This window comes from Arachis hypogaea, chromosome 16, assembly GCF_003086295.3.
Source record: "Arachis hypogaea cultivar Tifrunner chromosome 16, arahy.Tifrunner.gnm2.J5K5, whole genome shotgun sequence".
Lineage (NCBI taxonomy): Eukaryota > Viridiplantae > Streptophyta > Magnoliopsida > Fabales > Fabaceae > Arachis > Arachis hypogaea.
The window spans coordinates 147,155,425-147,170,985 of NC_092051.1; the positions used below are offsets into that span (position 1 = coordinate 147,155,425).

A 15,561-nucleotide genomic window follows, 5' to 3' on the forward strand; every position below is an offset into this window, starting at 1 on the left:
GAGGTAGTATAAGAACAAAACTAACTCATTATCATTATTATTTTTTTTTTATAAGATTCAAATCTGAAAATTTATATTTACATTACTTAAACCAATTAAATATATTGTATACAGTCAGAACTATTTCTTTTGGACCAATCTTTTGTACAAATTAAGTTTTAAGAATAAACAATAGCAATTTAAACTTAAAATAATTAGATTTATAACAATTAAGCACACACTTTTAATGAAAATTAATTAGACACTTTTAAAGTAATATTTTTTATTATTTAACAATATTTCTAATTTAAAAAATAAAAAATATTATCAAATATAAAAAATATAATTTTAATTTTAACAAAATTTATATAACTACTATAGTCATTTTAACAAAATCATACTAGAATATATATAATACGAAATAAAATTATATATAATTTTTTTAAAAATATTTTTTTGTTATATATAATTTATAAAAAATACTTATTAATTTAAAGAACTGAACTCATAATCTTTTAGTTTTAATATAAAACTAAAACAAATAGGAAAAAAGTTATGAGTTAAATTTTGATGCACTGTGATTAATATAAAAAGTAATTATTTTTACTAATATAATGTTATATAATTGGATGTATATATAAAATTATTTTACACTAATAGTGCATGAAAATTAATTTCTTAATTTATCCCAAATTAATAAATCAAAAGTAATAATTTCATAAAATATTTTATATTTGTTATTTAATCACGTATAGTTTTTCGTCCCTAACCTTTTTTTATATACAAAATTGTCCTTAAGGTTTACAAATTTTAAAATCGTCATTTTTATTTAAATATTAAAATTTTGGACCAAATTAATTATAACAAAAAAAATATAAAATAAAATAAAAATAAGAGAAATAGAATGTTTTTGCTTTTTAAAAATTTGGAAGAAAGAAGCAGGGAGAAGGAAAGAAGAAGAAGAAGCTTTTCATGATCCACTTCAATCTTCGTTTCCATTGCCACTTCCGTACAATTTTAGTCCTTAAAATAACGACGATTTTAAAATCAAGTTAAACTTTATGAATAATTTTATATGAAAAAAATTTTTGACCTATATCTTAGAGACTAAAATCGAGCTTAACCTTTTTTCTAATGATTATTCAATATTCATACTTTAGTATACAAAGTAATTATTCTTCTTAATTCAATAATATATAAATAAATGTTTGTATAAAATTAAATTCAAATTGGTTTACACCGAAATAAAAAGGGGCTTAAATAAATTTTTAATTTATATAAAATATCTATATGTTTGGATTTCGTCCCTATAAATTTTTTCTTAGTTTTAGTTTCAGCTTTTTGATGTTATTTAACTTCATTAAATATTAATGTGATGGTTTAAATGATGAGATAAAAAACTTAAATACGGATGTGATAAGACGAGTCACATCTTATTTAATCTGTCACGTAAACACTTGACCGAATAAAACTAAAGATTATTGAATTTTATAATAAAAAAATGATTTAAGTAAAAAAGAAAATAGGAATGGTTAGAAAGAAAGAAACTAGTAGACGAGAAGAAGAGTAGGCATTGGAGGGAATGAATGAATGGGGTTTGTGTGTGAGAGAGAGAAACTGTGAGCGGTTAATTTAAGTGGTGGTGATTTCTGTTCTTCTTCCTCAAACTTGAAAACTTGTACACAAACCCAAACCAACCAACCTAATTAAATTAATTGTGTACCGTACTCCGCACCTGCGTGGTTCATGATCCTCATCCTGATCCCGATCCACACCCATGCCCAAAATGAAGCACCTCCTTCGAAAGCTTCACATCGGTGGCGCCACCACCGCCACTCCCACCACCGCCATCCACCACGTGCCGCCGCCGCCGCCGATTATCGCTCCCTCTACTTCTTCCGCTTCCTCTTCCGCTCTCCCCTCTCCCACTCCAATCGTCGTGGATCCAATTCCAAACCCTAGCAGCACCACCACCACCAGCATCAGCAACAGCGAAAACGGCGTCGTTAGTGATTTCGGTTTGTTGGAGGAAGAGGAGTTTCAGATGCAATTGGCTCTCGCGATCAGCGCCTCCGATCCCGATGTCCATAAGGACCCTGAATCTGCGCAGATCGATGCCGCTAAACAGATCAGCCTCGGATATGAAGCTTCTCTTTCTGATACTCAAGGACTCGTTCAGTTTCAGTCCCTTCGTTACTGGGTACTCTCTCTCTCTCTCTCTCTCACACACACACACACACACACACACACACATACGCACAGAGTAGCAGATACATTAGTAGTCCCTAATTACCGATACATCAATAGCTAGAAAGGATTAATATGACTATTGATTGTCTTGGTTAGGATTAATGTGGGTAAATGGTTCTCTTTTTTTCTTGGTTGATATGATTGTTATTCTTATAGTTACTCTGCTCAATCAATGAGGGAGAATGTTATGGATTGTACTTATCTGTTGTTATATGGATGTTTCTTATTTGGAGTGAAGTTTATTGCCATTAGTGTTGGGCATTTCCATTCATGGTTTTATACGTTCGTGGTCGTTATGGGAAAATTTTTGGCTGCTGTGTCGGTGTAGTTGTGGTTCTAGAGTCTGCTGAAAATGCTAATTTGCTTTGCAGAACACAACTTAATATTGGAGTTAATGAATTCAACTTGGGTTGTGTTTATGATGATGCAATTTAATGTTGGAATTAACAAATTATACTTAGGGATAACTGAATGTCAGTACAATTAGATGAAATAAGATGAATGTCCAAAAAGAGCAAAGTGATATTTAAATATATATTTTTTAATTATTATCTATTTTCAATGTTCCATTAACTTTGCCATCTTACTATTTGTGGAGATTTGTTGTTAATGACGATGATTTGTTTTAGGTGAAAGAAACTTTTCTCATAGTAAGGTTCATAAGCTGTAACCATGCTGTTTGTGTCTTATCTCTGGCAGAACTATAATATCATTGGTTATGAGGAGAAAGTGATGGATGGATTTTATGATGTTTATGGCATCACATCAAATTTGACTGAACGGGGAAAGATGCCGTTGTTGGTGGATCTGCAAACTACACCAGTCTCAAGAAATATTGATTGTGAAGTGATTGTGGTGAATCGCACAGTTGATACTCAGCTGAAGCAGCTTGAAGAAAAAGCCTATGCTTTACTTAACGAGTGTGGTGTTTCTGAACTAGGACTAATCTTGAGCGGCTTACTTCAGAAACTTGCTGATATTGTTGTCAGTAAAATGGGTGGACCTGTTGGTAGTGCTGATAAAATTACAAAAAGCTGGGCTGTGAGGAGTCGTGAACTTCGAGATTCTTTAAGATCTATTGTTCTTCCCCTTGGCAGTCTTGATGTTGGACTTTCACGTCACCGAGCCCTACTTTTCAAGGTAAGATTCTCTCAATTTATTATGCAACGTGATTTGCATATAAAACTTGAAACAATTTAGACAACTTATTGCGGTCAATTTTTTTAATCATCTTCAAACTTATATGCGGAAAACAATTTTTTGATTGTGAAATTTGTGGTCCCATTTTACCTACCTGTGTCTATTTGACATATTGTCATTAAAGTGGATCACACATATGTTTTGATTGTATCATTGCGATGACCTGATAACAAAGCATAAGGCCTCCAGGTGGGCAGAATTCTTACTTTTGAATCTTTATTAACCTGGCATATGTAGAACAATAAAATTGAACTTCCTTTGCCTCTCTTTAACCAAAAAATACAAAAAAGAAAGAATCATTTTTAAGTAACTGTTATGTCACCATGACTTCAAAGTTGGTCACACTCATGCAAGGTCTTTGATTTCAGCTAATGCTATTCTTAATTATTCTGGTGCCTAGGTACTAGCTGATAGGATTAATATTCCCTGCATGCTTGTCAAAGGGAGCTATTACACAGGAACAGATGATGGAGCAGTGAATTTAATTAAAGCAGATGATGGAAGGTATTTATCTTAATATTGCTATTACCCAGATTAATGAGTTATTTTACATTTTTATTATTGCTTCTAAGAAAATTTAATTCCCTAAACATTTCAAATCAGCCTCTGATGTGTTTGGTTCCACATGGAATGTGTTCTATTGGGTTAGAAGCATTATTATATATTTCATTTTCATGTTCATCCAGAGGCAGAGCGCACCCAAGAGCAATTTTATTTCACATTTTTCCATTTTGTATTCCCGATGCTTTGCAAAACTCTGCCTCACCTTTGAGATGGAGGAACTAGTCCACCTGTATGAGTTAGTTGAGCATATTGCATCTTCTGGTGTAGGTAATTTAGTTTCCCAGGGAAAAACTGTTCAATTTATTGCACTGGTGGATAGATTATTGGATTACATTGAGTTATTGATTGCAATTTATGCTTATTTGGATTCTCAAATAATTTCATGTTGCTCAATTTGAACTTATTTGGAAGATATTAGACCACAAACAGTTTACCTTAATGACCTAGCATTTGGCCCATGGCCTTTAAATAAAATTAATAGTGCTGGTCTTGCATAATGTTGGAACAATTTCAATTGCTGTTACTGATTTGTTCAACTGATGCAGTGAATACATTATTGATATGATGGGTGCTCCTGGGGCTCTTATTCCAGCTGAGGTACCTAGTAATCAGCTCCAAAACTACAGCTTTGCTGTCAGGGGTTGTGCAGAACTTGTAGGGTTACCTAACACAACACATCCGCTGCTTGCTGATGAAACTGGAGTGCTGGGAATCCCATCTGAACTTGGCAAAATCTCAACCCCGAGGGTCCAGCCAGAAGAACTACTATTAAATATGGGCAGTCAAACAAAACCAGATAAAATACATCATGTTGAAGAAAATGATACAGAAGCATACAAATGCTCTTCACCTACAGAACCATCACCTGCAGAAAAGATCCGTGTAAATAATGTCTCCAAGTATGTCCTCAGTGCAGCAAAGAACCCGGAATTTGCTCAAAAGCTGCACACTGTTCTATTAGAGAGTGGTGCATTACCCCCTTCTGATCTTTTTTCTGATATGAATCTTCAGGATATGGGTGAGCATAAAGTAAATGTAAAAAATGTTGATGCTGTTCAAGCAGACCCAAATGGGTTGTTATTAAGCCATGAGAATTGTCTCATACCCTCTCAAGGGCTAGGCTGCGCCAATAATACTAGGTTATGTAAATCAGCTGACTGGTTAGCTGGACAGAAAAAAGAATTGCATACAGATGCCATTAGATTTTGTAACTCTTTACAGGGTGATAATACAAGGAAGGGGCTTGTAGCTGCTTCTGACAGGATTAATGGTTTAGAGCTATCTAATTCATTAATTGATTCACTTGCTGTCAATCCCCATAAGATGTGTAAAGAAAATTTTATCGAATCTTCTAAGCCCAAAGCAGCTGTTAATGGGTTTGACTTCTTTGGTGACGACGAAGAAAATAGTTTTCCAAATAAGGTTGAAGCAACTTGTAGCAACACTGGAAGGGGGACAGATTCATCCACTCAAATAAATGAGATGGTCAATGGAGGTGGTATACGACATGGTGGTAAAAGCAAGGAAGTTAATCCAGTACTTGGTGAAGGAACAGAATGGGAAATTCAATGGGAAGATCTCTCTGTTGGTGAGCGCATTGGTATTGGTAAGTGAATTCCCCTGCTTAAATGTGAGGGTTTACTTGTATATTTTGTTAAGTAGAATTCTTGCTATCTGAATGAATGGATTTCACTAAAGGAGATCTGGTATAAAAAGGTTGAAAATATTCTCCCTGTGCTTATGATGCTATCTTGCTAATCTATCTCATACAAACTTCTTGCAGGTTCTTATGGTGAAGTTTACCATGCCGATTGTAATGGAACTGTAAGTGCTCTTATACTTGCTTGAAGTTTTGTCTTAAGTTACGTCAAGGATTTCTTATGTTTTGCTTTTACACTCTTAAAGAAAATTATTGGAATTATACATGTCAAGGTTTTTCAGATAACTACTAGGTGGATATATTTTTGTAAGATTTTTTTTAAGCTTTGATAGTATTTGTAGATAAAATATTAGTCATTTTCTGGAGTACTTTATTAATGTCATATATATGCTTTCATTGGCATATAATATTATTAGTCACTATTTTAATTAGCATTCTTTCTGGTTACTCATAGAATGGGAGCCTTGGAGCAACGGTTGAGTTGTCTCCGTGTGACCTCAAGGTCACGGGTTCAAGCTGTGGAAATAGTCACTGATGTAATTATCAGGTTAGACTGTGTACATTACATCCTTTAGGTGCGGCCCTTCCCCGGACCCTGCGTTAATGCGGGAGGCTTGTGCACCGGGCTGCCCTTTTTGTTTTTGGTCACTCATAGTTGGTCTTTTGGCGGAGTATCTTTTGAGAAACAAATCCAGAACATAACTGAAGTACACATTCTGTGGAAAATAAGAGCATAAAAAGTTGTAAAGAAAATACAACAGTACTATATAAAGTTGAATGAATTCTTCTGTTATTGATCTATATTCTGATCTCGCACCCCCCCCCCAAAAAAAAAAAACACAAATGATCTTACAATTTTTTTTTGTCTGAACTAAATTTGCTTCCATGTGAAGATCTTCTAATCAATACCTGCTTTACCTATGGAAATACTTGGTCATTTTTTTGGTCTGATTTTCATAATTTTGTATGAATGTGTTTGCCTGACAGGAAGTTGCAGTGAAAAAGTTTCTCGACCAAGATTTCTCTGGTGATGCGCTAGCTCAGTTCAAATCTGAAGTAAGCAAATGTCTTTACATGCTTATCTGTAATGCATTAATATGCCCACCCCACATAACTTTTCTTTTCTGCAGGTTGAGATCATGTTAAGGCTGCGGCATCCTAATGTCGTGCTTTTCATGGGAGCAATTACTCGCTCTCCACATTTCTCAATCTTAACAGAGTTTCTTCCTAGGTCAGTTTACTTTTAGATAGATGTTTTAAGTTATACATATGATTGAGAAACTGCATGAAGGATGAGAACAGTACAGTGTTTTGTTTTCCTGGTTTCTTGGACAGACTCATTGTTAGTTTTTATTTGAAGTGTTTTATTGATTCTATACCCCATTTTGTTCATTGATGTCATTATCCAACCAACATATAACTCAATCAGTTGATTAATTAATTTTGCCATGTTATTGTTTTGCTCATTATAGAATTATTGGTTTACATACAGAGGCAGCTTATACAGGCTATTACATCGGCCCAATGTTCGAATTGATGAGAAGCGGCGGTTGCGTATGGCTCTTGATGTGGTATGAGTTGAAAATGGTTTTTTCCTACTTTTTTTCTTAAGATGGGGCAGAGAATGGAATTAATCATAAAGAAGAGATTAAAAACAGATTTCATAAAAATACAAGGTTGTCCAATACCTATATGCCAATGTGAGCATCTCCCTCAAAATAGTCATTAGCTGAAAACATCAAAAGGAGTTCATAAGTATAATCCTACCCTGAAGTATGTTCAGGGGCATAGAAACTTCTAATTTGAGCATTCTTACTCCGACCAATAAAAGTAGCACATTGCCAAAACATATTAGCCTTTTTATTATTGTAAACCCCTTTATAATGAACCATCAAAAAGTGATGTAAGGTTAAGGGGTCAATCAATTCTCACCAAACATCCAAAATTTATTTGCAGTTTTAATTCTCTCACGTGAATTTACGTTGCACTTTTCAGGCTAAAGGAATGAATTACTTGCACACAAGCAATCCTCCCATTGTCCATCGAGATTTGAAGTCTCCAAATCTTCTTGTTGACAAGCATTGGGTTGTTAAGGTATTCATAGTTTCATAGTTGATTCCTTGTTTTGAATTTGTTTGACAGCTTAAACTATAGGAGAGGCAAAGAGAGAAATAAAATTAGAAGAGTGAAATTGTGCAACTAGGCTTGATTGTTAGAACTTAGAAGTTGGTCATTCTGTAATTAGGCTCAACTGTAGGATTTTTAACTACCACCGTAGTTACTTGAAATCATTCAAAAAGTAACATATGATTGGACGAAAGGGTAAAATTCTTTATATTTACATTGTATGACAACTTATATATATAATGTAGTATAAAATAACAGTAGCAGGAAAAGTCAGACAACTTATGAATAAAAGTTGTTTCTTAAAGAAATATTAATAATGATATTATTTGTTAAATCATTTCCACATGTAATTGATAAGGATAAAAGTGAGTTAATGCAAAATTATCCAATGTCGGTCTCCCATATCAAGATGGATATCATATAAAATGTAACTAATAACAAATCTTTGTGGATTTGTAATGAAGTATTCCCAGGAGAATTGCCTAGAAGATAAGCTTGACAGGTGTCTAAAGAATTTCAAATGAGTGCCATTGGATTCATTGGTGTTCCACATTAAATAAAGTTCGCCATTTTGATATTGATACCTGAAATTTGACTTGATACCATTAGCATGTTTCAAGGCCCTCATATTTCTCTACATTGCAACAAAACGAATCTCAAGTTGGGTGTGGGATTCTAGGTGGAATTATTAATAAATAAAGCACATGCAAGTGATGAAAAATTGTTGTACACTGATTATTTTTAGCTTTCTTCCCTATTAAGAGTTGATGGAAAATTGATGCTTATCTCTTTGCATCTTCACGCATTTTAGTATTGAGTATTTTAGAAGTTCTTAAAATGCCTTTGCTCTCTTTGCATAATATTAAGATCAAGATAGTTATTATTTTTTGCCTTTCTTTCGTGTTTTTTCTCTTTACAGGTTTGTGATTTTGGTCTGTCACGGATGAAGCACCATACCTTTTTGTCATCAAAGTCTTGTGCAGGAACGGTAATGCTTCAGAGATACGGGATCTTATACTGCTGTTGTTAAACCTTAACAAAAATAATGATTGAATATTCTAATGTATCTTTTTACCTACAGCCTGAGTGGATGGCACCAGAAGTCTTGAGAAATGAACCAGCCAATGAGAAGTAAGTTAAGTCAGCTTCATTAGAGAAGGGGCATAAATTGAAAATCAATAATGTAATGGTTGAATTTTGTTTGCAGGTGCGATGTGTATAGTTTTGGCGTAATCTTGTGGGAGTTGGCTACCATGATGATTCCGTGGAAAGGTTTGAACCCAATGCAGGTTGTTGGAGCTGTTGGGTTTCAAAATAAACGGCTTGAAATTCCAGACAATGTGAATCCTGCAGTTGCACAAATAATACGTGATTGCTGGCAAATGTAAGTCCTATTCTTCAATTATGCTTTCTGAATGCTACTTTAGCATCTATTCTTGTAGGAAATTTTGAAATACACATAGTATCCATGATCCATCTTCACTGTTAATTTCATGACAGTATAATGTATCCCAGGTGATTCATGATAATTAGAAATTGATGTTCTAAAATTTGAGGGATGATTTCCTCTAGTGTAAGTGCTAGTTTGGATTGGCTTTTTTAGTGAAAAAAGTACCTTTTTTTCAGATAAAGTACTTTTATTCAATTTAAAACCTATTTGGATACGTCTTTTAAAAAAAGTACTTTTATTAAAAAAAGCAAAAGCAAAATACGTTTTTAATACTTAAAAACTCTTTTTAAAAAGCCTATCCAAATGTGAAATAATTTTTGTTTGTTAAAAAAAGATATTTTTTAAAAAGATGAAAAAAATAAGTAATTTTTTCAAAAGGCAATCCAAACTGACAATTATCCAAGTTTTGTTATGTTCTTGTTCTTTAAATTTATTTATTTATTTTCTAAATTTAATGGTATGTTAGTGTGTTTCTCAATAGACCATAGATTTTCAATTACAGGTTAAATCACTGCAGGACTCCATCTAGTTTCTCTCAATTTTCAATTAGAATATTCTGGTTTAAAAATTAATAATTGAGTCTTTACACTATATAAAAAGTTTCTGTTAGGTCTTTATAGTTTAAATACTTCAACAAAGGTACCTATAATCTACAAACCTTTTTCAATTAGGTTTCTCTAGTTTGAAAATGTAATGATCAATTCAAGCCCCTTATACTGGGTGATAAGTTGCTGATTTTCTTATGAATTTTTTTATAATGTAAGGAATTGAATACATAATTAAATTAAGACCTAGTTGAAAAACAAGGCTTTCTTAGACCCGTTTGAAAGTTTAAATTATAAGGACCCGATTGAAAGTTTAGTAGAACATAGTATATAGAGTGATTAAACCTTACTTATGTATCTGCTATACTGGTGTTTGCTCTATCTCTTTGGTTATTAATTTGGGTTGAATTTGATTCAGGGAGCCACATTTGCGGCCATCATTTGCCCAGCTGATGTCTCGTCTCTCCCGTCTTCAACATCTGGTTGCCGGAATAGCGAGCTCCCCACAGTAAATGAAGTTGTCCATAACATAGCAGCTTTTGTAATAATACTTGAAGTTGTTCCTCGGTTCGAAGAGCTGGGGAGCAGCCGTTTTTTTTTTTTTTTTGCCCTTGTTGGCATATTAAGTGATTGCTGAACAGAGGAAAGTGCCAGTTCATTCAAAAGTGGGAACTGGGCACAACCCCTTCAGATAAAAAGAGCAGAGACCCTCCTAAGTGAAACTGCATAAGTGCAGTGGAGGTTTAGTTGCAGTAGTTACATTTGAAGAAATCCCCAATGGGAAGTAAAGAAGTAAACAAAAGAGAAAGAAAAGAGTACAAAATTATTCTTTGTCCGTAGAGGTCGTAAATTTGGAATTGTAAACATTTGATCTCTTCAGGTTATTGTGGAAAATGTATAAAAAAGAAAAAAGAAAAGAAGAAAAAAGAAACAACAGGAAAAAGACGAGGGAAAAAGCATTTAGTTACTTTCTATCTTAACTCAGCTTTAGATTTTCTTGGCTGGGCAAGTGTATACATGTTGCTCTAATTTAATGGTTATCAGGAGTGGCAATTCCCAAATTCGCATCTCTCTCGAGAAGATATATTAGTGTGGTTTCATGTTTTATTTCGAAATAGTCATGATATGTTTTTTATCACCAAAGAATGTAAAATTAAGCGATCATTTTGAGGTATACTAGTGGGTGGGGTGGAAGTTTAGGATTTATTCCATCTTTTATTTGATATAAACCTAAAATTATTATTATCTATTAATTGCATATAACTAAACTACGAACACCGGAAAAGACATACTGTTGGTGTTGGTTGCTCCAACAAGAAGAATGTCCACCACACCACTCTTCAGCACCATCACCATCACAATAGCAGCACCTCAACAAACAAAATCGATTCCCTTCACCACCACACCACGGTTTCTCTCACCATTCTCCGGCCATCACCAATTGCCTGTCTCCTCCTCCTTCAGAAGAAGCAGCAGCAGCAACAACCCGCCAGCGCCCGCTCCCGAAACACAGTGCCCCGTCCCTCGTGACCAGCAGCCAATCAACGAGTACAACTCTCTCTCCACCTCCTTCCCCTTCTCCTGGGCCTCCGGCGACCCCGTCGAGTACGCGTCCCGCCTCTTCGCTCTCGGTGCGTCGTTCACGGTGCTTGTGGGCCTCCCTGTGGCGTGGTTCGGCACGGTGGGAGCGGAATCGGAGCCGCTGGAGAGGGTGCTGTGCGGCGCCTCCAGCGGTGTCTTGGTTGTGACGCTTGCCGTGATGAGGATGTATCTCGGTTGGGCTTATGTTGGCAACCGACTGCTCAGTGCCACTGTTGAATGTAATTACTCACTACTCTTTTCTTCTCTTCTCTTAGTCTCAAATATGCCACTCCTTTTCTATCTCTAATCACTTTCACTGCTTTCCCATTTTGTTAGTTTGTTTGTTTATTGCTTAACTAAGGCATTATGAGAAATTTAGAAAAAAATAACTTCTTGCAAAAGTCTTGCATGAAAGTAACTTAAGATGGTCTTGGAATCTAGAATATGTTGGAATAAAGGCGTTTCAGTGCACAAGCATCTTGTTAATACATGGTCGGGGAGAGGGACGCACCCAAAGAATATAATGTAGGATTATTTTGCGTGTAATTTAGACACCCTAATATGATGAATATGTAAGTGGCAGATTCTATGACTTGCATCTATGACCTTCATGTCAAACAACTCAACCGTAGCTTCAAGCTTCCCTTCAAAATATGTTAAGAATAAATTAGTGATTTAGTTCCTAAAGATGTATGTAATATCAGTTTGTTTTGTGGAAATCTTTTTACACTAGTTTAGTCCCCGAAAGATACATATCATTGTGACCATCATTTTTCCATCCTAATAGAGTATAGTTTTTCATATATCTATATATGTATACGGGTGAACCATGAAAACTTGTCAAAAATTATTTATCAGAATGGAAAGTTTTCAACTATACCGGTATTTCAGTGTATTTTAACCATTGATCTTAATTATATATATTATATATATTTTTTATAATTAAGATAATAGTTAAAAATTACTAAAACACTAGTATATTGATACACTTGAAAGTTTTCCTATCAGAATTATTAACCACTCATAAGCTGGGATGTGTAGAGCACCCTTATGTCTACTTAGAGAACTTGTCTTTGTTTCTATGCACAAATTGTTTATTTTTTTATCTTGCAAATGCTGGACTAAGGTAATAAGCAATCTTGGTTAGTAGGATGAGGATGCTGCTTAAAATTACTAAGTCATCCTTATGGGAAGAACATATAATTTCTTTATTTTCTATGTAGAGTATAATAGTAATACTTTGCTAAGTGGTTCAGTTGAGTTAGCATGAACAAAAAACCTTGTGATTTCTTCAAAACTACCAATATTCTCAAACAAATTCAGTAGACATGACCAATGTGAGTAGGACAAAATTTCTAGGTTGTCTTCCTAGTTGATAATTATTTGTTTTCTGATAATTACCATGAAGATTATTCAATCTTGTGAAGAAATTTGGGAATATACTTTCTGATAATCAACCTTTTGATATTTCAGATGAGGAGACAGGGTGGTATGATGGCCAGGTATGTTCTCTTCTCTTCTCTTCTCTTCTCTTCTCTTCTCTCTCTCCCTTTATTTTCTTTCTTCTATATGTGAGTTAGGTTCTTATGCCTCATTGTTTAACTTTGAGTGGCATCTACAAAAACAAATTTACATTACTATTGGAATGTTTGAGGCATTTTGAAGAAGTCATTTATCCGAATTGATTGTTGTTTCTGAACAGATATGGGTGAAAACTGCTGAAGTTTTGGCACGGGACAGACTCTTAGGATCATTTTCTGTAAGCATTCTATTAAACTATTGCTACTTCTATACACCAGTTCGTTACTTTTATATATTCTTGCTTTCTTTGGGAACAGATAATTCTTGAGATTATGTTTGTAGAGCAGCTAGAATCATTATGGTGAGTTGTGACTGAAAAAGACATGTCAAATGGCAATTGCCTTATCAAGTTTTCAAGATTTATTGAAAAACTTTCAGTTATGCTAGTCGTCTTCTACTTGTGTATGTGGAAATTGTTATTTGCTTTGCATATATGCTTCTATTTCACAAGCAATGGTTTCCATTTATCTCATCAACAGTTCATAATGAGTTACAAAAACAACAAGTGGATAATGTTTTGTTGAATAACAATTAACTCACTAAGAATCTTTTGTTATGTTTAAGGTCAAGCCTGTCCTCAACAGATTGAAAATCACTCTAGTCAGTTTGGGAACATCATTACTTGTATTTGCTCTTATTCTCTTCAACATCAATGGGGACCAAAGTCATCAATCATCAAAAGAAATCAAAGATCGGGTCATACCTGGAGTTTACAGTGATGAATCTGCAAAATCATTTGAACCGGACGCCTTTTGCGGCGAACCTGATCTTCAACAATAATACATGAGAGCTTATTAATGAAGATTGAAGAATTATGAATCATGGACCTTCCTTGCATTCATTTGGAGGGAAGGAGTGAACAATATACTCAATAGTAAGTTCTATAATTCTGTACATAACTTTTAGGTTAAATTACATAGTTGGTTCCTATATTTTTAGTGAAATTGCAAATTGGTCCCTACGTTTTAAAAGTTTGTAATTGAGTCCCTAAAGATAATTAAAATTTGAAATTTAGTTTCCGTCGTTTAAAAAATGTTTGATTTAACAGAATATTTTCAGCATATTTTCTATTTTAACAGAATATTTTTAGCATATTCTGAGAATATTCTGTTAAATCAACATTTTTTGACCAGCGATTTTAATTTTTTTTTAGAGACCCAATTACAAACTTTTAAAATATAGGGACCAATTTGTAATTTTACTGAAAGTATAAGGACTAACTATGTAATTTAACCTGACTTTTATTCTCATGTAGAAACAGTATATTTAGTAGCATTGAAAACACCGTAAAGTTGAAAATAATATGAATGGTAATGATATTTTTAATCATGCAAATAGTAATAGTTTGTAACTTGTTACAAGGATTTGTAACCTTTTTTACAGAACGCGTCAGACTCAATTGTTTAACAACAAAAAGAACACGCCCATAAAATGAATATATTTTCGTTATGGGCGAAAAATCTTTTGTATTTGGATATTGGGACTACTTGAATCTAATAGAAGATTAAATAATAATAATGATGATGTTGATGATGAAGTGATACAAGGATACATTACATAACATCTACTTTGTCCATATATTTGTTAACTTGTTTGATATTAATTTAATAATTTTTTTAGTCGAAGACTATTTTGTTTCAATAAAAAAAAAGTATTATAGAATTTTTTACACATTATTTTAAAATGATTAATCACATAAAAATATTTTATTCGAATATAATAATTAAAATATTAACATATATTTGGTCAAATATATTATATTATTTAATGTTTTTCAATTTTTTTATATATAAATATATATTTTTACGTGAATGATCTTGATATGTGTATCTTAAATCTTACTCGTTAAGGATTAATTTGTTTTTGATTAGTTTGTTATGAATCTGAATTTTATTTAAGAATTTATTATAGACCAATAAATTACTGTATATATAAAGCGAAATTCAAATAATTGATATTTAATTAAATAGAATAGTGTAGTAATTACTAAATTAACTTAACTTGATTAATATAAAATATATATATATATATATATATATAAAAGTTAAATAATATAATATTTATATAAAAATAAATAATAATTTATTTTATGATTAATTTTGAATTTTTTATATACACATAATATATTTTTTTATGGGATAATAGGTAGTTGGACTTTGAGAACTTGGGGTGGGATGCATGGCGGCAACAGACGTATGGCAAAGAGATGGGCAAACGTGAGCATTGTGAAAGCTGTCATGCCTCAACACAACAACAGAAATTATGTTATTATGTTTGTCCAAAAGCCGAATCCACAAAACCAAAATAAATTAAATTAAATAAAGAGAGAGAATGTATCTAACTATCCTCTATCTTTACACTATGTTTGGTTTAAGAGAAAATATGAGGAAAGAAAATTGGTGAAAGGAAAATGAGTGAAAAATTTTATTTTTCTTTGTTTGGATAGCAAAAAAAATTTTAGTGTGGGTCCACAAAATTTTTTCATCCATTAGAAACAAGAAAACAAAGAGAAAAATGTTACTTTTAATGTATTTACACTATTACCCTTAATTTTATTATTATTAATAATTATTAATATAAATTTAATTTTAATAGTTTTAATATATTATTATAATAAAAATTTA

General features: G+C 33.0%; 2 protein-coding genes across 3 annotated transcripts; both read left to right on the forward strand.

The window, feature by feature from the left end:
- Nucleotides 1-1,482: 1,482 nt before the first annotated feature.
- LOC112697665 (probable serine/threonine-protein kinase SIS8) lies at nt 1,483-10,836 on the forward strand. Its single transcript, XM_025750937.3, has 13 exons — nt 1,483-2,179; nt 2,929-3,369; nt 3,830-3,933; nt 4,539-5,599; nt 5,777-5,817; nt 6,641-6,709; nt 6,784-6,884; nt 7,146-7,224; nt 7,649-7,747; nt 8,700-8,768; nt 8,862-8,911; nt 8,988-9,164; nt 10,194-10,836. The coding sequence occupies exons 1-13, from the start codon at nt 1,757-1,759 to the stop codon at nt 10,285-10,287; spliced, it is 2,808 nt and encodes a 935-aa protein (XP_025606722.1). The 5' UTR covers nt 1,483-1,756; the 3' UTR covers nt 10,288-10,836.
- Nucleotides 10,837-10,860: 24 nt separating this feature from the next.
- Nucleotides 10,861-15,351, forward strand: LOC112697666 (uncharacterized protein ycf36). 2 transcript variants are annotated; one of them, XR_003151275.3, is made up of 5 exons: nt 10,861-11,595; nt 12,830-12,858; nt 13,059-13,115; nt 13,502-13,811; nt 15,083-15,351. XR_003151275.3 is itself a non-coding variant. In XM_025750938.3 (4 exons), exons 1-4 carry the CDS (start codon nt 11,097-11,099, stop codon nt 13,715-13,717), a joined length of 801 nt encoding a protein of 266 aa, XP_025606723.1. In that variant the 5' UTR covers nt 10,861-11,096; the 3' UTR covers nt 13,718-14,474. The 2 variants fall into 2 exon arrangements, 1 of the variants encoding a protein (XP_025606723.1); XM_025750938.3 differs by lacking the exon at nt 15,083-15,351 and having other exon boundaries at nt 13,502-14,474.
- The last annotated feature ends 210 nt before the right edge of the window (nt 15,352-15,561 follow it).

What these genes read in the sequence shown, in the direction of transcription:
- LOC112697665 (XM_025750937.3), top strand. Translation starts at nt 1,757, where the DNA reads ATGCCCAAAATGAAGCACCTCCTTCGAAAGCTTCACATCGGTGGCGCC. An exon ending in TAGCTCAGTTCAAATCTGAA is followed by an intron (nt 6,710 to 6,783) that starts GTAAGCAAATGT and finishes TCTTTTCTGCAG; the next exon opens with GTTGAGATCATGTTAAGGCT. An exon ending in TTAACAGAGTTTCTTCCTAG is followed by an intron (nt 6,885 to 7,145) that starts GTCAGTTTACTT and finishes GTTTACATACAG; the next exon opens with AGGCAGCTTATACAGGCTAT.
- LOC112697666 (XM_025750938.3), top strand. Translation starts at nt 11,097, where the DNA reads ATGTCCACCACACCACTCTTCAGCACCATCACCATCACAATAGCAGCA. An exon ending in GCTCAGTGCCACTGTTGAAT is followed by an intron (nt 11,596 to 12,829) that starts GTAATTACTCAC and finishes TTGATATTTCAG; the next exon opens with ATGAGGAGACAGGGTGGTAT. An exon ending in GACTCTTAGGATCATTTTCT is followed by an intron (nt 13,116 to 13,501) that starts GTAAGCATTCTA and finishes GTTATGTTTAAG; the next exon opens with GTCAAGCCTGTCCTCAACAG.